This window comes from Crocodylus siamensis, chromosome 2 (genome assembly GCF_052110815.1).
Source record: "Crocodylus siamensis isolate JL-2025a chromosome 2, ASM5211081v1, whole genome shotgun sequence".
In the NCBI taxonomy this organism is placed as follows: domain Eukaryota; kingdom Metazoa; phylum Chordata; order Crocodylia; family Crocodylidae; genus Crocodylus; species Crocodylus siamensis.
In genome coordinates, this window is record NC_143396.1 from 55,632,563 (window position 1) to 55,656,107 (window position 23,545).

The following is a 23,545-nucleotide window of genomic DNA, read 5'->3' on the forward strand; positions in this document are numbered from 1 at the left end:
GGCCTTTGGAGCCACAAAATGATAAGTTAATTGGTCTGTCCCCGCATATCTTCTTTGCAAGGGAGCCTAAGGGAACTGAATGATGTTTGGGCTTCCACCAGCCTATGGGCAGGTCTGCTAAAGGACAGGGGTTTTTGGTGCTGCTGTTCCAACATCTCATAGCTGGTGAAAGCCCTTGTGTAGACACAGATATGCTGGTATGAATATCCATATACATTTTCCAAGACAGCCTTTTTTTGCTTGGAGAACTTTTATGAATTCTACCAGCTAACATGCTCTTTGACAGTATAAGCAGCATCTACACCAGGAGGATTTTTCTATTAGAGCTATAGTTAAGCCTGCAAAACTTTTCTGGTATAGACAAAGCTCCTCTGAAAATCCCAGCCTACATGAAACCAGAGGAGATGAAAAGAGTTAATGGACAGCATTTTGATACTACAGCCATGGCCATTAGGAGAGTGTTTAAAATAGAGCCTGTGACATATTTCTAAAATGGAAGATGGATTTTATTTTTTTTCTGAGATAAATCATCCTGCCTGAGTGAACCTGGATCTATTCAAGAAGAGTCTTATCATCAACTTTATTATCACCATACTTCCCATGCTTACTCAGTAAGCTTGTACTTATAAGCTTGGTTGACCAGATGGTCTTTCCAAGAACAGCTACTTGCAAAGTGAAGCCACAAACCAATACAATAAAATAAGAAAAGCAGAAGGGCTTCTCTTCATAGGAAAGAAAAACTTTCCTTAACTCTTTTTGGCTCAGGGTTTGCAAGTTACATAAGGAGGAAAAGAAATAACACAGGAGCTTAAAAGAAGATAAAATCAGATTAAAATGCAGACTAATGTAATTGCAGAACATTAGTCAGTCTTTCTTGTGGAAAGAGAAAAATGTCTGCTATTGTGCTACTATAGAAACCAAGTAGGGTATGTGGGTGGGTGAGAGTGTGTGAGAGTGTTTCTCCCCTCTCCCCTCCCCCCTCTGTCTTGGAATGGAGATTCTATCTTCATAAGCTTGTACTTATAAGCTTGGTTGACTGGATGATCTTTCCCTGTACAAAGAAAAGTTGCTTTCCTAGTATTTAATTTCTTCTACTGTCTCAGTTCCCTCCTTTTGTCCTGTCTCTAATGGGTAATGCATGTCTTTGTCAAAGGAGAAGGTAAACTAGTGGCACTGGCCACAATTTAACTGCTTTCCTCAGTGTTTGCTTCACCCAGATATACATGACGAAAGCTTGGAACATGTGTACTCTGCCAGGAGGGCACTGGACCCTTTTATTGTTTTTATTTGTACATGACTGTACAGATGGTTAGTGATGCTGGGGAAAGTAAATACTTATCTGAAATGAACACACACATTGTCTGGGTTTCTGAACACAGCGTCCAAACAACTGTCTTCTATTTTTAAGATGTATGTTGGGAATTAAATGCCCTACACACTGAAAAAAAAGAAAAGACAGAATCAAATCAATGCCAGGCCTGCCTTCTGCTTTGTACTGCTGCTAAATTGTCTTTATGCAAGACCTGCCTGTGAACTGTGGCTTTCTGAACAACAGCATGAGAACATTAAAAAGATCCTATATTACATAGAGTTCACAGGAATAGAATTGCTAGAATGGGATCAGACACATCAAATATCTAGTGTGATATCATGTCTCTGGCTGTGGCCAGAATCAGACACTTTAGAAGAGGGCATTAGAAACCTTGCATTAGCAGGTTCAACAGGTACCCCCACATTAGGTCTCTTTCTAATCCATGAAGATTGGTTTCACCCCAGAAGAATAAGGATCAGTAACACTTCTGGAATATGCATCTGAATATGCTAGTTACCCATTAAAATCCAATCCCTTTCTGAATCTTGCTAAGCCTTTGCATGGCTTCCTCTGGCAGTGAATTTTATAGTTCAACTCTATGTTGTGTGAAAAAGTCTTTTCTTTTTAATATGTTTTTAATTTTACATCTTTAATTGCATTGAGCCTTCGCTGGTTCCTGTGTTATGAAACAGAATGAACACAAGCTCCTTTTCCCATTTATTATATTATAGTTATGTATTTTCTCTTCTCAATCTCCTTTCTATGGTAAACATTTCTGTATGTCTTGGGATCTTTTAGTCTTAGGCCTTGTGAGAGTTTATCTGAGCCCCAAATCATACTCTTCATCTGCCTCTATGGGTGGTGCAGGTGCTAAGGGCATCTTTACACGTGTTCTGGAGTGGAAGGGGGGGAACTTTAATTAGAGTGGCTCCGGGAGCCATTCTAATTAAAGTCCCTGCAGTGTCACATGTATTCAGGATCTCGTGCTTCAAAATGGTGGCGGGAGCACTTTAAGTAAAGCTTGTTTTTATGTGTTAGTTAAACCGCCCCTGCAGTCATTTTAAAGCATGGGGATGCTGAATACACATGATGCGCAGACTGCTGGAGTATGCTAAGTAGCACGTTTCAGACTTGATTACTTGAGTCTGCTCTGACATGCTAATTAGCATGTTGGAGCAGACATCCAGTACGTGTATAGGTGCCCTAAGGTGCATGGTTGACAGCCCAGAGGTTTTAAGTTTGAGGCCATAGCAGAAGTGCTTACAGCATGGCCCCGTCAGATTCCAACAGATCTGTGAATTCTGCTAAATACTTTGTTGCAAGGACATGGAAAAGGGAAGCAGCTCTCTACTTCTGCAATATCCTTTTGGAGATGGACTTCCTAGTACTGAAAATATTGTTCTAGATAAGGCCTCACTATTGATTTATATAATGGCATTATATAGTTGCATATTTAGCAATGTAGAACTAGAAGGAATCTTGGGTTATTGAATCCTAACCCCTGCAACAATGTCATATTCATCCAAACTGGGCGTGAAAGTCATTAATGAAAATATTGAATAAGATTGATCTTTGTGTAACTCCACTAGTGACCTTCCTCCAACCCAATGTTTCTCCATTCACCATGACCCATTGCCATTTCCCTTTTAGCCAGAGCATCATCCATTTTACACTTCTTATACTCCAGTTAAATGAATAATTTCCCATTTGGAACTTTATCAAACATTTTACGGAACTCCAGCTGGATTAGGTGTGATGCGCTTGCTTCATCTAAAAAAATGAGTTTTCTTATCAAGTTACTGCCATTCAGTCTACTTTTGCCAAACTCCTGTTGCATCCCTTTGTTCCATTTACCAAAATACCTTCAATTATCTTTCCTTCAAAATGTTGTCTAGAGCCCTGAATACTGATGAAACCAGAATAATGAGTTTATAATTGCCTGGGTCACTTTTTTTCCCTCTTAAGGATGGGGTACTATTTTTGTTAATCTGCAATCATCTAGTACTATCCCCAGCTTGATAGGTTTATTAAAGAAACATTCCAAGAGATCTGTGACTTCATATACCAGTTCTTTCAGAACGCTGTCGTGGAGATTATCTGGTTCATTTGGCTTGGGGGCGTTGAGTTCTCTGAGTTTGTTTCCACATTGGATGTAGTAATTTCCATTTCCACACCCTCAATCTCAGCATCTTTTTGTCCCCACATTTAGTATCATTATCTTTATTGAAAAGTAGTTGCTTAGTTTTGGGGGCTTGATCCTTAATCTCTACCACATCCTTACTGCATAGGAGCCCCACTTCTTTCCTGTTCTTTTTTTGTTTTATATGGCTGAGGAACCTTTGCTATTGGTTTTAATTTCCTTTACAAGGTCTAACTTGGTTTGGGTTTTGGCAGTTTTGCGGTCTATCATATCAGACAGACCACCTTACCACCTTTTATCTTGTATTTGTCTTATCTGCATAGTGTATGCTCTTCAATATTTGTGGGCCTGTCATGATTGCAATTACATCCTGTTTTAATTACCATCACAATATACATTTTGCACCAGCAATTCACTTGAAGTCAGAGGTGTGAACCAGGGTTTGCAGATTCGAGGAATCTGACGGGCTGCTGCAGTCCCTGAACAGGGGTCAGCAAGACTAAAGTCAACATGCAACTGTAGGAACTCTCTAATGAGGCACACACCATCTGCAAATGTGGAGGAAGCTTTCAGACTAGAGAACACATACTGGCCTGCCCATGTATGGGGGAACCGTGCACCAACAAGGATCACACTAATGCTACAGATAGAGTGATAGCATGTGCCCTTTTTTAGATTCAAATTTGAACATGGTGACTGGGCACAAGCCGAAGACAACTAGCTGCTCTAGTTCTTCTATACTGATGCTCAGGCTCCTTGCATTACTACATGTCAGTTCTCTTAACTGAAATACTTGTCTTTTCACTAGGGGTGTTGCCTACCTGACTCTCATCAACATTGGTACTTTTTTTGTTCTCTATCCTGCAACCTTCTGATATTCCTTTAGCCCAGTGATTTTCAACTCGAGTGGTATGGCAGTCTGGAGTGCTGTGAGATCCTTGCAAGGGTTTCACAAAATACCACTCAATATTAGCACTTCAGGGTGTGCAAGCACCTACACGATTCACAAGATAAACCCAGTGATTTCAAATGGGAATCCAGTGCATCAAAAACATTCTGACCTGTTGTGAGAATAATTTAGCGTTGCCATTCTGAGTCTTGGCTTTATTTTTCTGTTGTCAAGAAACAAGTGGAAAGGTAAGAGCTGGTATTTTCTGAGGGGTGCCTTGATGTGAAAAAGGTTAAGAACCACTGCTTTAGCCAGTGCTTGTTTACATGATTTTCCCCTTCCTCTGTATTAGAACTGGGTGTGAAGATTATACAAATCTCATTCAATTCCCTCTCTTCCCTTTATTTCTTGGCTTTAAACCCTGTCAGTTGTGCCAGCCTCAGTCCTAGGATAATGTCCCAGGTACTCGGGGTGAGGGGAAGTCCATCCATCAAGAGTCTTCTTCCATGCATGTTTCCCAATGGTAGGAACCTTTCTTGTAGTACTAATCCACAAGCCATTTGTTGTTCAGATTATTCTCCATCCCATTCTTCACACAGCCTAACATCAGGCTTCCATTTTGAAGGTAGTCACACTTTGAGTCTTTCTGTTGCTACCCATAAGACCAGGGACTCTTTTCAGAGTGGGTATACAGAATCCCCTTGGCATGTTTAAATTATGGAAACATTTGTGCTAGTTTGCACTTACATATGTTGTACTATGCTTTGTTCGCCTTAAGTTTTTACAGTCATTGACTTGTTCCTGTTGAGAGCAATGGGGCTAGGAGCTGGATATACATGCACAAATGGAGGACAATCCCCAGCCAGGTGCTGTGCATCTGATGAAGACAACTTGGGTTCACAAATGCATGTATGCTATCTCTTAGTCAGCTCACAAGATGACGAGAGCCAAGTGTGTGGCAGCCCTGGCTCGGGTCCAAATGCCCCGGTAGACAGGCAAGTACAATTTTAGGTGGCTTGTGTGGAGTTTGGCTCGGACCCCTCCTGGGGCAGCACCGTCTTCACGTGTCAGGGCTGTCCAACAGCAGCCCAGGTGTGACCTGTGAGGGGGCACGTTGTGGTACTGCTCCTGCCAGTCCGTCCCTCCTTTGGCTCCTGCCTGCTGCACCCCAGGGCCCGGGGGCTGAGGGCGAGGCCGGGCCGTGAGGGGAGGCGTGGTGGTGGGGCGGGCGCCCATGCGGTGGGCGGCCGCGAGCTTGATGCGGCCTGTGACAGACCGGGGGAGGTGGCAGCGCTGCCCCCCGACGGCTGGCTGGGAGCAGAAGTTGCAGCCGTTGTGGGTGTGGCTACCCGGGCGCGGGGACCGGCCAATGGCGCGGGGGTGGGCGTGGTCGGCGGCCCGGGCGCGGGCGGGGATTGGCGGAGGGGGCGGGGCCCGGGGGCGGCCGCGGACAAGACCGGCGGCGCGGGCGGTGGCGGGGCAGAGCGGAGGGACGCGGCGGCCGCGCAATGCGCCTGATCCAGAGCATGTGCACGATCGCCGAGTGCCCGCCCGACTGCTGCCCCGCCGCCCGCCCGCGCCTTGTCAAGATCGCGGTGCTGGGCGCCAGCGGCGTGGGCAAGACCGGTGAGGCAGGGCGGCCGGGGCGGGTGGCCGGGGCCGCGGGGGGTTGACGCGGGGGACTAACGGCCGTCTCCTTGACCCGCAGCGCTGGTGGTGCGGTTTCTCACGCGACGCTTCATCGGCGACTACGAGCGGAACGCGGGTGAGACCCCCGGCCTCCGCCCCGGCCCCGGCCCGTCCGAGTGGGGGGACCGCGCGGGTCCCCTGCTTCAGACAAGCCCCGACCCCGGCGCTCGCTCTTGACCCCTAGGCAAAGCCCACGTGAAAATGCAGCCGCCTCCCTCCCCCGGCGCTGGGAAACTGCTGGCCAGTCATCTCGGCCCGAGGGTGTCTGCCATGGGGCTGCACGGCCTGCTGCCTGCCCACTGGCTTGGCTTGTGGGCTGGGTGGCTGTGCAGCCCTAATCCACTGTGGGTAATAAACCTCTTCACCCCTGAGAAGTGTTAGTGGCAACATCTCCACTCCGGGCTGCGAGTGCAGTGATGCCTGTGCCCCTTGTTAACAACTGCTGGTGAACAGCAGCATTGGGAATCCTCCTTCTTCTCTTTGATCTCGGTGGAGGAGCAGAAGAGCACTGGCTGCTACATGCAGAAGGATGCACATTAGGGCAGGAAAGCAAGAGTCCCAACATTTGAGTGCAGTTTTTGAGGAGACTCAAACCAGTGAATAAAACAGGGATGTCTCCTTCTGGGAAATGGTTGTTTGGGGTCTGCTCTGGTTTTTACAATAATGAATCAAAGCTGAAAGGTCAGCTGCTAGAAAGCTGAAAAATATCCTTGGAGAAGATACTTTCTCAAGTGTAGAAGGGCTGACAAATGAGGACATTGCTTTCCTGTCATAAGTTGCTCCGCCTTGTTGCCTTTGTTTAGGCAATTTTGAAAGGTCACTTGGAAAGCAGTAGTAGCTTTTTAATTTTAAGAGACTTGGGACTAAGCTCAAAAACATATCCATGTAAAACTAACTCCAGAGGGGTCTGGTGACATTGCATACAAAGACGACCTTCACCCTAATTCTGTCAAAGATGGGCCAGATAGATCTTAGTGCTGTTCATATATTGTGCTAGTGATAAACTTTCTGTTTTCCTGCATTGTTATTGAAGCGGGGGAAGGGGGAGGTCCCTTCTCCCTATTCTCTCAAGGAATTCTTGTCTGTCTAGGTGGCTGTGATCATATTGTAATGATATATTTACTGTTGTCAGGTAATCTTTACAGCAGACAGATCCAACTAGATGGAGAGACCCTTGCTATTCAAGTGCAAGACACACCAGGAATTCAGGTAAGAAACATATCTGTGCATTCCATCGACTAGTGAAAAATAAGTCTAATTTTTATATCTGTTTTAACCAGAGTAGTTCAGCCAGTTACCAGGCTTTCTACATACCATTCAAAATCAAGTACTTCCCAGTGGGAGAGACGATAACCCAGCTTATAAACAGTCAAAACTTGTATGCCTTGTATGTCTAGTGCATTGCCAGGAAAAGAAACAATCCGCTATTCTGTTATGCTTGAAGAGCTGCAGGTTTGTAGGGGATCCCGGCAGGATTACTCTACGATATTCATTCAGATGTGTTCAGAACACTTGCTAAAAGGAACGTGGTATTTTTGTGCCGATATGAAATGCACTCTAGAAATCTGGTAGGAAAAACTTCCCTGATGCTGTCAAAGAAATGGTGGGGTTTTGCAGATCTGCACAATATAAAATCCCACAGTATTGTGGCTGTAGTCTTTACAATGCTATACATTTTGTACCGCAAAGTTTGAATGTATAGACCTGAATAACACTGCATTTTTGCCTTTTTGAACTGGGCAGCTCTCCAGGTCTAAATGCTTCCAGCTCCTATCTCTGTTTCCCTAGACTTGCTGTCTAGCCAGTTAATTTCCCATTCTGTGGAGCTACAAAGTCCTGCTCTGCTTGCAGAACTGCATGGGTCAATTTTCCACTTGTGTGGCATACTCCAGCTTTGTTCCAGCTTTTTGCAGGTGGAACAACATAGTTCAAGTACAAAGAAAATAGAGCTTGATTGATTTATTTTTGTCATCTGAACTACAAGTATGTTGGATAATGCATTTGATTGTAGTTGACTAAATTTTAAAGATGGAAAAAATGTATCGTATCAATCTAATATATTCGAATTCCTCTCTTAGATCCATGAACACACTCCAGATTGTAATGAACAGTTGAACAGGTGCATTCGATGGGCAGATGCTGTTGTGATTGTCTTCTCCATCACAGATTATAAGAGCTATGAACTGCTTAGTTACCTTCACCAGCACATTCGACAGTTGCATCCAGGAAACACTATCCCTGTTGTCATTGTAGCAAACAAAGCCGATCTCTTGCATATTAAAGAAGTAGAGCCACAGCATGGACTTCAGTTGGCCAACATGCTGGGTTGTGCTTTTTATGAAGTGTCCGTCAGTGAAAACTATAATGATGTCTTCAATGCCTTCCATGTCCTCTGTAAAGAAGTTAGTAAACAACAAATAACCAGCACCCCTGAGAGAAGAAGAACCTCTCTCATACCAAGGCCAAAGTCTCCCAATATGCAGGATCTGAAGAGAAGATTCAAGCAAGCTTTGTCTGCTAAAGTGAGGACTGTTACTTCTGTTTGAAAGTAAAGTTTGGTGGGCTTTTGTCTTCCCACCAGTTGGTTTTTAAGGTCCAGCTGTGGAAATTTAACCACTGGCACTGTAGAGTCCAAGGAACATGTATGAAAGAAGCAGGGTTCAGATGTTCTTTTAAATCACTGTAGAATAAGAAGTTAAAGGAGGAGTGAAGTTGAAGCAAGCCTGAATGAGCTCCTGAAGTGGTTCTTGATCCAAGTGGTAGAACACATACCTTTGTTTTGAAACAGAACTTTTCAATGAGTAAAACAAATCTTATCTATCTCTCCTGTGGTGGGACAAGCTTGGCTTGATGTTTTGTATGACCATGTATCCCTTTTAAACTGTAACTCAACCATAGATGGGTGACAGAAAAATCCTGATTTTTTTTTTTTTTTTTTTTAAGCTTACTCATTTGGAAGTAACCACTTAGCTTAGCTTGTTTTCAGAAGTGAATGAGGGACAGCATGACATGGCTCTCTGTGTTCTTATTGTGCAGTACAGTCTTACCCATGTATTTTAAAGCACAAATACAAACTTGCTTTGTGAAGTAAGTGTTTAAATGAGTGGATGTAACTGGGTTTTATGACTGTAAACAGTGCTATTCTCTTTTTACTAGCTATGTTAATGACAGCTTACCTGGACTTTTTGTACACAGATCTGTTATGCACAGGGTGTAACTGTACTTTTATTACAATAACTTGTTTTTTACTGTATGAAAAATACTGTTCAGATTCAGTTTCAAATTGTGCTCAACTGATAAAGCACTGTGGCTTTCCCATCCAAGTGCTGAATGACAGTTCTTAACTGCCAGTATGAAACTCTAAATTTCCCTTGCTCTTTTTTTCTATGGAACAGACGTAGAAAGAACCCTTGTTTGTGGATTCAATTTGTAGATGATAAACATTGTTGGTTCTGGGCAATGAAGCTGAGTTTGTTTTCAGCTGAGACCCTACTCTTTACGCACATGGCAGACTTACATTTTTACTTTGAGCCAGTGGAGTTTGAGTTCATGGGCTAAAGGCCTTATACAAATGCACTTTAAAAAACAGTTGTACTTTTGCTTAAACTGTAATTTATTTATTTTGTGTACAACAGCTCCTTACACGGAGAAGACTCTTCACTCTTACAGTCTGTTTCAGTATTAAATTGTTTTTTGAAATGCATAGCTTCTCATGTGGGTGTTGCTTTTAGAATAGATGTAAACAATCAATGGCACTTGGAGATAAGCAGTGCTTCATTAATATCTACTGTTTTCTCAAAACTTCTGTGATGTGTGCCAAACAGTCTTTAAGAACAGCAGTAGGAATGTTGAATGCCTCACTGTATAAAGGACTTAGGTAGAGTTTAGATTATGGGATGGTTTGGAAAGGGATCATCCTGCCTCAGACAGGCAGTTGGACTAGATGACCTCTGGAGGGTCCCTCCAGCCCTACCTATCTATATGGTTCCATGACTTAAGTTTCCTTTTAGCATAAGCACCCTCAGTTTGACATTGGGGGTGGCGGGGGTGGAGGTGAGCAATGAAGTCCAACTTAGTTCTGTGTCCTACATTATTCCCTCCAAAAGCCTTCTGAACTAGAATTCAGGTTTATCATTTCCCTGTTCTGGGATAAAGTCCTAAAGTCCTAGCAATGGGGAGAGTAGGCTAGATGTGATTATCAGAGATAATCTATATTTATGTTGTCTCATGTGACTTCAACCTCTTAAACTAATACTTGGCACTACAGTTTTGCCTAGCAAGCAAAACAACAGGGAAGTTTAGTACAGTAAATTACAAACCTCACTTTTCCACTCACAGATGAGGCTGGTTTGCTGAGACATGCCCTCCAAAGAAGGTACTTAAGTTTTGACTGGAGTGAATGGCGTGTAGTATTCATTATTATCAGCACACATCTGTACCATCTAAACTGTTAGAGCTGACCTCCTGCCTATTGGTCACTGGCTGGCTTAAGGCTAGATCTGAAATGGGAACTTTAGACACTATAGTATTTCCTCTCTCAATATACAGGTAGATGTGTGGTTGTCTGAGAATGAAATCCATAAAAACCAGCACACTGAGCAGGGACTCATTTAAGCCAGCCCATAGGAAGTGCTGAAGAGAGGGGGTTCACAGCTTGAAACCACTGCCTAGAGTTAAGTGCCTAAGCTTTCAGCCCATTGTAGTTCCTTGTTCTTTCAAGACAGTAGTAGTGGTGGGCACCTCTATCACCACTGTTGTAGAAGTGGCTATGGGTCCTTAGTGCTGTCAGGTGTGCCTAAGGCATATCTACTAGCTCAGACCTATCAGAGGTCTTAGGCAAAGCTATAGTTAGTTTGGAGATCATGAATGGCTGTAGGCAAGATACCTAGACACTCAGCTAAAATGGGAGGGAGCAGGGGGTGCTTCTGGGTGTAACCGCTAAATCAACTTTAAATGCTTTGTGAATTCCACCCTTAATCCTGAGGCATTTAAACTGGTAAATACTCTGCCTTCTTTTCTTTGAGGTTTACTGTCCTTCATTTTCTTGAGACATCAACATTCTCCTCTCCCCAGTTAACAGTGCAATACAGGAACCACATACATCCAACCAATTTCCAGTTATTTACATATTACATGTACATGACTACCCTGGCCAAGCTGCTACACATCGTGTAGCTGACATCTTGACAAGCTACCTTGGGCAGCTAAGCCTCCAACCCAAAGTAGATATCTGGAAGAAACAATGTAGTAGCCACTCTTGAGAAGGCCCAACCCTGTCTAATTCCCTAAGTAAACTAAGCACATTCCAGTTGACATTTATTCCTGAACCCATCAAGTACAACAAGTTAGTTGATTGCACTTCACATCTTCTGCAGTAAGATGTACAATTATAGCAGCTTAAATGGGTAAATCTGAGACCATAAATTACTCTTGGTCTTGTTTGACCTTCACTAACTGCCTTATCTCGGAGAGTCAACTGTATTGTGCTTACCTCAGGGAAGGCTCCCTCTTGGAAAATGTATCAAATACAAGCCACAGTTAGTCCCACCTAACATAAACAAAGTTCTGTTCTGTTCTGTTCTGATCCAAGTTGTGTGCATTGGTGTTGACTTTCTCTTCTCTGACTCAGATTAGGCTCAAAGAGCCAAGCTTTCTTTACCAGTGCATAGATACCCACTGCCCTGCTCCCAGAACAACTGAGTTCATGCTGGTACCATTATGACTTGAAACCCGCCATCAGGACCAATATTGCTTAGCCTATTCTTGGAACAGCCTTTTGTGATACAGGAGGCTTATGTCACCCTTCTGTGCTTTGTGTGTCAAGTTATTCATCTTCAGTTTAGGCACAGTTACAAGGCACTGGATTCTGCATCCTAAATGCAGTTTTCTGCTGTCTTCACTGTGACAATTACCTGATCAACCAGAAGCATTGGCTGAGTTTCTCCTGCTGACTGGATGGAGCTTAGCATTCCCTTGAATGCTGTAGCACATCTTGAGCTCTTCTGCTTACACAAAGTTAGGGTTAGCCATTGCTTGAGGTTGGCACTGACAGTTTGCATCTCTTCTGTCTGTGTCTGCCATGAAGACTTCCATGTTAGAACTGGTTCCCTGCCCTGTCTTACGGCCTTGATAACTAATGCAACCAGATATCACGCTAACCTTCCGCAAGGCGCCACTCACATTTGCAAGCTCACCAGCTCCTTGAACAGCAGCAGAGTATCTTTGTTGCTTCCCGTTTCTTCGTCTCTAGCTACTCGCTGCTTGACTTCTGTCCCTGAATCAGGGTGGCTCTATCCTGTTGTTGCAGATGTATTTGGCCAGCATGAACTGGCAAGGTTGCCCAAGAGGTGGATGTGGAAGACCAGCCATTACTTCAGTGTGAGGTACTGACAGAACAACACAAAGTTCAGGAATTTCTAGCCCCAGTATCTATTTAAGCCCTACTCTCCTTTAACATAGGTGACCAGTAAGAAGCAGGAGAACATTTGGCTAAGCAAGGAAGGAAAGGGAGGAGTGGAGAAAGGATCTATCACAACTGCAACAGCTTCCCTAGGCCAGTAAAGAATTCCCTGACCTGACATCATTTGAGGAAGCTAACAGCAAGGAGGCAATAGAAAATGGAGAAATTACTGTCCACAAAGCAGAGTAAATAAACAAGCCATAAAGTCCCTCTGAAAGTGAGGAAAGCAGGGAAAAGGGTTGCAGGGGTCTGAGGTCTGTGGAGGGTGCTCCTCCCTGGAAACAGGCTGAAGGAGTAGCTTCTGGAATAATTTGCAGAGCACATAGGGAGAGGTTTCTTAGAGGAACAACATGGGCAAGCATGGGCAGATCTAGGATTTTGAAAAGAAAGTGCGGATGGTGTGGTGCATCATCACATATAACACAACACACATTTTTTCCAGGTAAGAAGAAATTATAAGCTTTGCTAATATGTTAAGAGCTTAGGGCTCTATTGTTCAGTTTAAGATCGAAGTAAAAACAAATATAACTTTATAGGAACGTGTATTAATTTGCAATATCATATGTATAAAAAACCCACACCAAAGAGGCAAAAATAATCAAAAGATGGTTCCTTAGTTCTGTAGTTATTAGAATTAAATATACAACTCTTTCAGAGTCATAAAAACGAACTCTAGCCTTCTTGTGAATCTTGACAGTTCATTTAAAGCTTTGCTGAAAGTTACTTCCACATCTGAGTTAATGTTCACCTGAGTGCATGTTTCCATACTTGAATGAATGCTTTTTGCTAGAGTTAAAAATAGTCTTCAGGGCTGTGAAATAGGAGCTACATTACCAGGAGTAGTTAGTAGATAGAACTGCAGAAGAAAGAACAGGTTAACTAGTGGAACTTCAAAGCCATGAAAAAGGAGAGGGGGTCACTAACACCTGTGGAATGAGGCATTTAAAAGGACTCAGGTAGATAATAATGAGCCACAAAGTCAAGTGATTCTCTCGCTGCTGCCTGAATAGTAATGCTGCTGCCACTACCAGGCAGCAGGTTTTAAACTTTGGCTACATTAGGAATCCAAGAGGGTGCAACTGTACCACTCCTTCCCCTGGATCCACCCCTGCAGGCAGATGATTTCTCCCTGAGTGACCCCTCCCTGTGCTCTTTGAAGCCTTCCTTATACATAGGGTTTGGCATAACCCTGGTTTCTTACATGCAACCACTTAAACATCATGGCTGAAAAATGGGCCATGAGTGGGTGCTGTGCTCTCTGGCTTGTCCTCAAGTATATCCCTATACACCAGCTGGGGGGAAGCAAAGGGAGAGGGCTATGATCAAACAATTTCCAAAACATCTATATTCTGATCAGAACAACAGAGCGGAAGAAAATGAAATGTAACCATGGAGACTGGCTGCTTGCCTTTATTTCTCAACCTTGCATAGTCCCATGGAATTCTAAAGCTTTCAACATTACATACTTTGCTTTGACATGTTAGTTTCCCATCAAATACAGAATCGAGTTATATTTCACAATTTCACAATATTTTCTTTCTCTCTAAAGGCAACTTCACTCATGCCTTATAATCAACTTTGGTTCCATATTAGTCACTGAAGTGTATTTATACCAAAATGGAGATTTTTCAGAAAAAAAGATGCATTTAACAGACCTTGCCTTAGCTAAGAATGTAAAGGTAAAAGAGTTAGTTCCTGTTTAATTCCTAAGGCATGAGACAATGAATGCTAAAATAGGCACATACTTCACTGGACAGAGAGGGGAGTTACATGTGGCCTTCAAATATAACTTCTGTGTCAAATGTAGACTTAGCATCCGTGGGGTGGACCAACTGGCATACCAATGACGTATCTTTCTGACTGCATCATTTTATGTTATATTTATAAAAGTTCAGTACTGAACAACTGTATCCCTAGCAACCAATGCTTTTTTCATTGTAGGATTATATCAAAGTCTTAAAAGGAAAAATTATATAGCTCAGTTTTGTTGAAGGCTGTTGCCTAATCTTAAATAAAGAGCAAAATCTTTCTAACCACACTGTTGAGAAACAGAACTTAAAACAGGTTTTACTGTTGGCATTCCAGCCCCTTTGTGAATGACAATGTGTTATTTATTTAATATGCTTGAAAGAAGCATTAATAAAGTGAAACATCTAATCGTCACAGTCCATATGCTAGCCTGTGTAGAATCTTAGAGGAGTATGCCATCAAAGACACTGACTTTTCTCAGGGCCTGTGGGTGGGGCAAACAATGGGAAACAAGGAATTTGTGAGAATACTGGCCGTGTGCCTCACCAGCTTGGATTATGGTGGCGCTCCCTAGTAGGACTGTCCTCTGTTGCTCCCTGATCAACTGTGGACCTATCAGTGGGCTGGTAGCTGGTGTGCCATTCAGGGCTGCACTCTGTGGTCCCTCGGTTGGGTTGAAGCAGGATGAGATAATGCTGCATAAGGCACGTGTTTCACAGGACAACATGGCCCACAGAGCTAGATTTTGCTATCCCCACTCTCACTGAGTGATGTCTCAGGGAGCAACGTAGGACAGCTTCAATCAGTCCCACTGAAATGAATGTCACAGGAGTAAAGTACTGCTCAGTGAAGGGGAAGCTGGCTGAATCTGGCCCTCTGTGGTTCTTCCCCAGCCTTCCCTTTTCTGGGACTTTATTATAGGCAGCCCTCTCTTCTCACGATACAAAAGGGAAGGTCCCAGTTAGCACACGGGGTTCAGAAGAGAAGTACAGTCTCATCAAGGAGGGAGGAACTGAATGCTAGCCTGATGCCACCGAGGAAGAACGAGGCTTTTAAGTGCTCCTCTAGGCCATAGAAGTCCCAATGCAACCAGCTCTCCATTCACTTTGCATAGTTTTCAGTTACAGCTGCAAATTAGTTTTCAGGTATTTTCATTTTTGGAAGACCAACAGAAAGAACAACAGACAAGAGGTTTGGTACTTTCAGCGAAGGCAAACCATTTATCTCCTCCGCAGATCCACACTCTTCAGATGCCAATGTCTGGCTGGAGATGGTCTGTTGCAAATAACAACTCTGGAATGTGAAGTGGTGTCAAGAGGGTTGAGGAGAGCACAATTACCTGAAGACAGAAAAAATAAATATACAATTAGGTAAACTAATCCTGACTGCAATTGCAACAAGAGGTTATAAACATGCAGGCTCCACTTGCAGAACAGCTGAAAAGTTACTGATCTCTTATGTTCATGTTGAGACAACAATGCAGCTTGCCCAAAGCTACTGTCTACTCAGCTAATAATAGTACTTAAAGTCAAAGTCAGTGGATAGTAGGCAACTGCTGATACTTCTAGATCATGGTATATGAGCAAGAGGTTATTAGGACCTTTGACCATCTAGGCAGGAGTATGGAGGAGTGGAGGTGGCCCAGACCTTCCATCCCCACTTTACACAATTGAGACAGAGGCCAGAGTCTGGATGCTTGGTGCCTCGATGGCTGTAGTTGTGTGCACGTCCTGGAATTGAAGCCGGGTCTCCTACATGGCAGGCACGGATTCCACCACTGAACGGCAACAGTGGGTCTGTCAGTAGGAACACAGTGACTAACATAGCACTTTTAAAGCATGTATACTTTGATTCATTCCTACCCGCCCCTCATCCTAAGTAGCACAGTGATTTGTTGCGACTGCCACTGGGTTGATCTGTGAAACTCAACCAGCAGTTTCCCCTGCCACCGCATTGAATTTTGTCAACAACTGACTCCAAGTGGCTGCTGTTCCTCCTTTGTTTAAGCTAAGGTGAGTATTACAGAAAGTGCCATCTGCCTGCTGTGGCTTGTCAATGAACTCTCCTCAGCATTCAGAAACTTGCTGCTTGAGTCCAGCATTTTAACCAGCAGGGTCAGGGCTCAATCAAAAGATAATTGAGATGATCATTTTTACTCTTCACATGAGAAAAATGTGATTCCCGTGAAAAAGTGTCATTCATTACACCTCTTAAGCCGTGAAGAAAAAAGACACTAGTTATTGGACACAACATATATTTATTTCTGAAAAGAAAATGAGCATGTGGGTCCCTAATGTAAGCAACTTCAGGCTTGTCTACGGCATGCAGAGTAATGTGCTATAAGTGATATGTGAATGTACTGCTTGTTGACTACTCTATAATAGACTTGCGTGCAGACCCAACTCAGCATAGTGCTAACTATGGTTAAAAGCGAGTCAAAGCGGGTTCTGAGCATAACCTCCATTACAAGCAGAACGGTATGTAGGATAAAAACTATAGTTTTGAAACAGGAAAGCTGGAGAGAAGTTATATTACTCGGTACACTTGAAAAGATGTGTTTGCAATAGAAAATTAGGGATATTTGAATTAGAAAAATCCCAAGAAGGGGAACAACATTAGCTGCAACTCAGACTCAAATACCAATAGAAGTGAGCATGTCTGGGTCTACTTCCTGGCATATTTAATCATATTGCTCACATTCTTCATATGAGGTACAAAGCACAAGGAACAGATATGTTACTGGAATATCTGAGAACTGCAGCAGATTTGAAAGAGTTAAATGTCATGTACCCCAGATCTCAGTAGTACTACACTTAAGCTTTCCTGTTCCTTTTCGTTTGCCTTTTCTCTTTACATAATGAAAGGAATTTGACTTTAAATTATTACAGACGTCTTTTGTACTAGCAAATTTCCTCTGTGTCCTCCTACACAAACTGCAGCAAATTGACACTGATTATCTCTTTTGCTTCCTATTGCTAAGATGGTGTCTATAATTTGCAAGTGTCAAAGGCTGCTGCTTCTTTCCTAATGTTGTGCAGGAATCAAAGTACAGCACAATCTGTGCTCCCTCTGCTACAGACACAACTTAATTCTGAAAAATATGAAGGGACACATTACTAATGTTTTCAGTCTGTGAATCTACAAGGCCAAACACTGCCAGCCGCTGCCAGTTCAAAGCAGTTTAACTATAGTTCTGGCAAGATGAAATTATCAGTATAAATGTGTCAGTATTTTATGCTAAAGTACGTTCCTGCCGTTCAACATTTACGATGCTATCAATAGGGGGTTTAGAAATCGATGGAGAGCATGCAGTGCTCTGTTCCTGTAAGGAACAGATGATACAGCTTTTTGTGCAACTGTCCAAAATATAAAGGACCATCTTTTCTCCATGCCAGGAGATTCAATTCTCATTGCACATCCTCCCCTGGTTTAAAATCCGTTTCCTTATCTGTGGTGCTTTAATTGAGGGATACATTTCCTCTTAACAGCCAAAACAAAGTGACTGGAGGGTCGCTATGCAAGATCCATTGCACGGTAGTGAAGAGCTCCCAGGAAACAAAGAGAAGGGCAGGAGAAGATGTGTGTAAATAATTAAAAGAATTCTGGAAAAGAAGCCAATGATTTGGTGAATGAATCAGCCCACAATGAAAATACAGTGGCAGTGCTGGATGACGCTGAAAAGCTGGCTTTCAGGAATACACAAGGAAGCTGGATGGACAAGCTGTTGAGTTTGCCTACACTGCTCAGACAAAATGATGTAGGCAGCAATTGTAGGGGGAACACTAATGTATTTAGCAAAATTTCGTTCCTGAAGTTAATGGCAAAACTTTTATTCATTTCAGAGGGGGCCGAGTTTTCTGCCAATGCTTCAGAGTCACTAAAGAACACATACTAACCACACTGGAATGATGATCATGGTTGTCACGGATAATCATCAGGGATCCTGGTTTTCCATGATAAAAAAAAATACAATTTCTCTGATAAAAGCCCCCAGATCTGTGGTTAAAAAGGCCCTGTACTCCCTGGCTCCTGGCTGCTCATGTCCCTTGCTCCCCGCCCCCCAGATCCCTGGCCCTGTTTGTGCCGCTGACTTCCCCTGGCCTGCCACCCACAGCCCTGCCAGAAGGGGCCCTAGGTGCCAGGGCTACAGGACCAGGGACCCGAGTCCACAGCTTCCTGCCCCTGACACAAGGCGGTGGTTGCTACAGGGAGCGGAGCCTGGCTCTCCCCCGCAACCCCACTGCCTGCCTGTTTGAGGCAGGGGGTGCCAGTTTCCCCACCACTATGTGCGCTCTTGGAGGCAGGGAGGACCTGTGCCCCCCAAATCTGTAAGTGGGGCGGGGGTGGGCTGCCTGCTGCAGGCTTGGGCTCCCACCCTGCTGCCCTCACCTGGGGCCTCTGCAGCCCAGCAGACACGACTTGGCACTGCAGGGCACAGTGGAGCCATGCAGGAAAGCTGCTTGCCTCTGCAAGCTCTATACTGCCCTGGCAACGCATCCCCTGCCTGTCTGGCAGCAGTGAGGGGCACAACCCTGCACTTCTGACACCACTGCAGCCATGTACACAAAGAATACATTGCCAGGGCAATGCAAAGCTTGCAGTGGCAAGCTGCTTCCCTATGTGGCCTGCTCTGCCTTGCAGCACCAGGACACACCTGCCAGGCTGTGGAGGCCCCAGGGGAGGGCAGCAGGATGGGAGCCCAAGCCTGCAGCAAGCAGCCCACCCTGCTCCTGCCCTGCACACAGATCTGGGGGGCATGGGTCCCCCCTGTGTCCCAGAAGTGCATGAAGTGGTGGGGAAGCCAGCTCCTCCCCCCAGCCCTCTGACAAGCCACTCATGGCCACATCCCACTCCCCACCAGGGCACTGTGGCTGCACATTGTGGCCCTGGGCCTCAAGCCCCACACACACCCTGGCTGGGCAGCAGCCCCAGCCCTGCCCAACTCCGTCCCTATGGGGCCTCAATCCTCCCCTCATTTACCTGTGGGAACTGCTCTCCAGGCTGCCTGGTGGCCATGGGCATATACATGCACATGGCACCCTCGCCCTCCTCCAGCTCCCTCCCAGACCCTTGCAGGCTGGAACTCTGCCAGCCTGCCGAGATTTCATTGCAAAACTGCAAAGTCCATGGGTTTCTTTGCTAAAATGAGAAATCTGTGGTTTCCTCTGTTTAAGAGGAAAAATCAGTGTTGGCACAGGAGGTGGCACAGAAGCATCTACTTCCACTCTTTTCAATTTTCAAGAAATTAAGAAAATGCAAAGTCATTCTCATCCCCCCTTTTTCTTTCTCTCTCTTTCTGCTTTAGAAACCACCAGATTTATCAATCTGGAATAGCGAAGGACTAGTACCTGCGAGAAAGTGGGAAGGAGAGCCATTTAGCTCCATCCTAAAGCCACTAATATCATTATTTTCCTTCGTGTGTCTTACTCAGCGGAGATGAATCAAACATTTGCTTAATTGCTCTAAAATATATATGTGTTCATGTGGATGGAAACACATTTCCTATCTCTGTATTTAATTCTCATTTGCCTAAACTGTCTCCAGGCAACTGCTTGAATAATCAGTGAATGCTGACAGATTTTTTTTTGTGGTTGTATAAAATTCTTTATTTTTACATCTACAATTCAGCTCCTATTGAAAAAGAAGTGCCAATAATTAATGCAAACGGCCGTGTTTTGTTTCAGTGGAATGGAACTGGGAGGCCAATTCATTTTGCCCTGATGTCTGCAGCTGTTTGCCTGAACATCACAAAAACAGTTCTGTTAAATGCTGGCTGGTGGTAGACAAATGCCTGGCTCTTTGAAATGAGAATAATCCCAAACAGGTGGCACATATTCACAGCTGAACTGGAGAAATCCAGGTAAATCCAACTAATGCAGAAATCTTTCATATGACAGACTCAAACAACCACTTCTTTTCCTCTCTCATTTTCCCCCTGAGGACTGCCCTCCCCCCTTGAGCCCTTTAACCCCAAATGTAAAGATTTTGTACAAAGGGCAAGTGGCAGTTAAAAGCCCCAAATTCTTTGGGAATCTGCCTCAGAGGGTGACCTGCCACCAGGGTCAAACCAAACCAAAGCAACACCAGATTCCATGTCACTGCTGTCAAGCTTCAGTCCCTTTTTGAAAATTAGCCCCAAAGTCTCACCGCATAGTTTTCAACTGCCTCACTCATTAACTCTGTGCTTATCTTTCAAGGTATATTAATGCATTTAGAGTCTGGCTTAACTTGTCCATCACTATGTCACAATTCAATCCCTGTGCTGGATGGCAAAGAGTTTGATTCATTGTGTCAAGGAGATAAGTGAGAGGCTACCAGGAGAGAAACATGCTATCAGATGACAAATTGTTGCTAGAAAGGGTGTTTAATTTTATAGACTATTGCTTGAGTCCCTGATTCAAAGATGGTGTTAAAGCAGGGGAAACACACTGTCAACACTGAGGCTCCTCAGCCTCCCTTGGCTCTCTTCTGTGAAAGACTTTCCTAGTAAGAACTATGCCTTGCAAAAATTAAAACATGAGAGTTTCCAGTCAGCCTTTGGAACAGCATATATTTATGACACAGATGGTTATAGAGTGTTTCTCTGCATCCTTCTTGCAGCTCTGAGGATCACCTTCCATGTCAGGTCCACCCAGAAGAAAGCTGTTGCTCCTGTACACATTCCTCCAAAATTAACCAGTTATTCATATCTTAGACTGTGCCAGAAATGGCTTGTCCCCTCTTCTACACTGGGGTGACAGTGGTCATGGCCACGAAAGGCAGGGACTAGCCACGGGGACTCAGTTGAGAACTCACCACAGGGAGCCCTGCTTTCCCTGTATTTTATGACAGCTTCTTTCTGCTTTTTCATAGACACCCTTACTGACCCCAAAGTTTTTGGAGAATGAATGGCATTTTGGGTACAGGGACACATTAGCAGAAGGGAGGAGAAGAGGCGAAACTGGGAACTGCTTTGGAGAATTAAACAACTGGAGTGTTATATAATATTTGACATACGTTGCCCAGGTGTCTGCTTACTGGCTTTATTCCTAAGTATTGAGCTGTAAATTCTTCAGGGCAGGGCCCATTTTCTACTCTGAAGGAGAGGATGGTGCACAGATTGTCAGCTTCACTAAAGCAGAATGTACTGAGTAGGGAGGGGAGACATTTTAGCCTAGCAGGTTGGGGTAAACTTCTTACAGAGTGTCCAGGGATGTGATGTCCACATGGAGCAGCTGTGACCTGGGTTTTAAGGGACTATGGTGGTTCCTACTGAGTAAATGGCAAAGAAGCCACTTATCTAGCATTGACAAAGGAAAGGCTAGGATGTAATCCTACTTCTGTGGGAAATCATAGCTATTCAAACATGACTGCTAGGCCTTTAGGGCCATCCTCTTTTCACATTTTGAGGCCCTTCCTCTCTACCCTTTTCTTTTTGTTCATCTGAGAAGCCCCAAACATTTTGAAAAGACAATCTGTCACCGGTGCTGATCTGTTTGGTGGGGACATTCCTGGCAGTCCAGCTCACCTCTGCGGATTCTGCATAGAGAACCAATGCTTGTTCATAGACAACTGTAAAATTTGAGACTTTACTAAAGAGCCTTTGAAAAAATATGGATGTTGCTAAACCCAAACCATACTAAACCATAAACTTTTAAAAAGTGCGCATTTGAAAGTTCCTTGCTTGCTGCTGCTTCACGGTAAATACTGTTGTCTAGGTCTATGTCTATGTCTATATCTATATCTGGCATAGTATGGATTCAGAACCACAGCCGTATTCAACATTACCAGAAGCATTTTGTGTTAGTCTAAATCAGGGTTATCCAACTTCCGAGTGAGTGGGGGTCACAGGCCCTCTGACCACTCACTGCACACTCGTTGGGCCATATGCTATGCCATGCTGCATGGGCACACCCCCACTACACCATGGAGCAAGCATCCCTCCACTTCACTGTGCCAGTGCCCCTGCCCCATGGCGAATGCCCTCCCACTACATGGTACCAGTGCCCTCACCCCCAATATGCTGCTCCATGTTTCCCTCCCCTCTACCACATGGTGGGTGCCCATCCCTGTTGTACCATGATGGAATACCCATGCCATGCAGAGTTCCTGGGTATCGCAAGTCTTCTGGCTGTGAGCTCTTTTGATTGTGCTGCCCTGCCCTCAGAGGCCGAGGTAGGCAGTGGAAGCTGGAAGAGGGAGCCTGGGGACACTGCCTGGAGACACTACCAGGAGGAACTGTAGCAGTGTGGGAAGCAGTGCCCGGACCAGGAACCCAGAGACCACAGGTTAACCCCTTGGGGCCACATGCAGTCTATGGGCCAGTAGTTGGACAGCCCTGGTCTAAATGTCTTTTTGGTCAGATAGGAATCATAGCACTTTACCTGGACACTGGGTTTGCGTGCTGATATAAGGTCCTTCAGCATTTTGACCTCAGAGACTGTCACACCACCAACCATATAAAAAATCAGGAGAGGATGATCACCAGGGTGAGGACGATTCACCTATAAAGGTAATAGAAAGCCTTATTCATAATGCTTCAATTTATTCTGGAACATGCATGTTCTTGGCTACAAAGCTGCAAATGGGGTAGTATTAACAGCATACTGCACTAGCTATTTATGGTAGGTCAAGACAGCTTTAATAGACAAGACAGATTTTGTTGTAACTACTGATTAAAAGGAAACTCAGAAATTAATTTTACAACTCTTAATTTCTGTAGAAGCTCTGTTGAAACTTAACAGGACGCTGTCCCGTTAAAAGTCATTGGCCTGATTTTCAGAGGTGTAGGGAATTCACAGGGAAGTCAAGGGAAGCTGGGTAAGCACACAGCAAATCTGAACAAATGGACCAGTGGTTTTCAAAGGAACAAATGCATTTACTTGTTCTACCTAAGATCAGGAAAATAGATTTAGACTAATTATTCTTTTGCAATTCATCCAGTGAAAATAAAGTAGTTCCATCTGCTTCTGTTTAAAATAGGCTTTTAGTTGGGTTTCCTTTGATGGTCTCCTGCACTGGAACAATGCTTCAGTGTTTGGGTAGCAACTACTGTAGGAAAAAGTCAGTCCAATCAAAAGGCTATTTTAAGTATAAAATAATTAAAATTATATAAATACTTTTCTTCATGTTAGATTTTGTAAACTGTTTATATTTTTAAGGTATGTAACCCAGGAACCTAAACTCTTTGGCATCATCTTTAACAAATTCTATTGGTTCAGTTAACTTATTTTTGTTACTCTTTGGATTCAATAGAATGCCTCTACTAACATCAGATTGGGTCACACTCAACAGATCATTTGGAGGCAACATCAATGGAACCATTAC

At 44.0% G+C, this 23,545-nt stretch overlaps 2 protein-coding genes across 2 annotated transcripts in view; one reads left to right on the plus strand and one right to left on the minus strand.

Moving 5' to 3' along the window:
* The first annotated feature begins 5,810 nt into the window (after nucleotides 1-5,810).
* On the plus strand, nucleotides 5,811-9,733 carry RASL11B (RAS like family 11 member B). Its single transcript, XM_090035924.1, has 4 exons — nucleotides 5,811-5,967; nucleotides 6,050-6,106; nucleotides 7,163-7,239; nucleotides 8,109-9,733. Exons 1-4 carry the CDS (start codon nucleotides 5,850-5,852, stop codon nucleotides 8,574-8,576), a joined length of 720 nt encoding a protein of 239 aa, XP_089892050.1. The 5' UTR covers nucleotides 5,811-5,849; the 3' UTR covers nucleotides 8,577-9,733.
* A 4,145-nt stretch (nucleotides 9,734-13,878) lies between these two features.
* The window catches only part of SCFD2 (sec1 family domain containing 2), a 402,095-nt gene continuing 392,428 nt past the window's right edge, over nucleotides 13,879-23,545 (minus strand). The window contains exons 8-9 of the mRNA XM_090035923.1: nucleotides 22,603-22,722; nucleotides 13,879-15,578 (exon numbers count right to left, since the gene is read on the minus strand). Coding sequence (XP_089892049.1) covers nucleotides 15,486-15,578; nucleotides 22,603-22,722 — 213 coding nt within the window. The 3' untranslated portion in view covers nucleotides 13,879-15,485. The remainder of the gene's footprint in view (nucleotides 15,579-22,602; nucleotides 22,723-23,545) is intronic.

Excerpts from the sequence above, each read along its gene's own strand:
- RASL11B (XM_090035924.1), top strand. The coding sequence starts at position 5,850 with ATGCGCCTGATCCAGAGCATGTGCACGATCGCCGAGTGCCCGCCCGAC. Across the intron at positions 5,968-6,049 it reads CAGCGGCGTGGGCAAGACCG|CGCTGGTGGTGCGGTTTCTC; the intron begins GTGAGGCAGGGC and ends CTTGACCCGCAG. Across the intron at positions 6,107-7,162 it reads CGACTACGAGCGGAACGCGG|GTAATCTTTACAGCAGACAG; the intron begins GTGAGACCCCCG and ends TACTGTTGTCAG.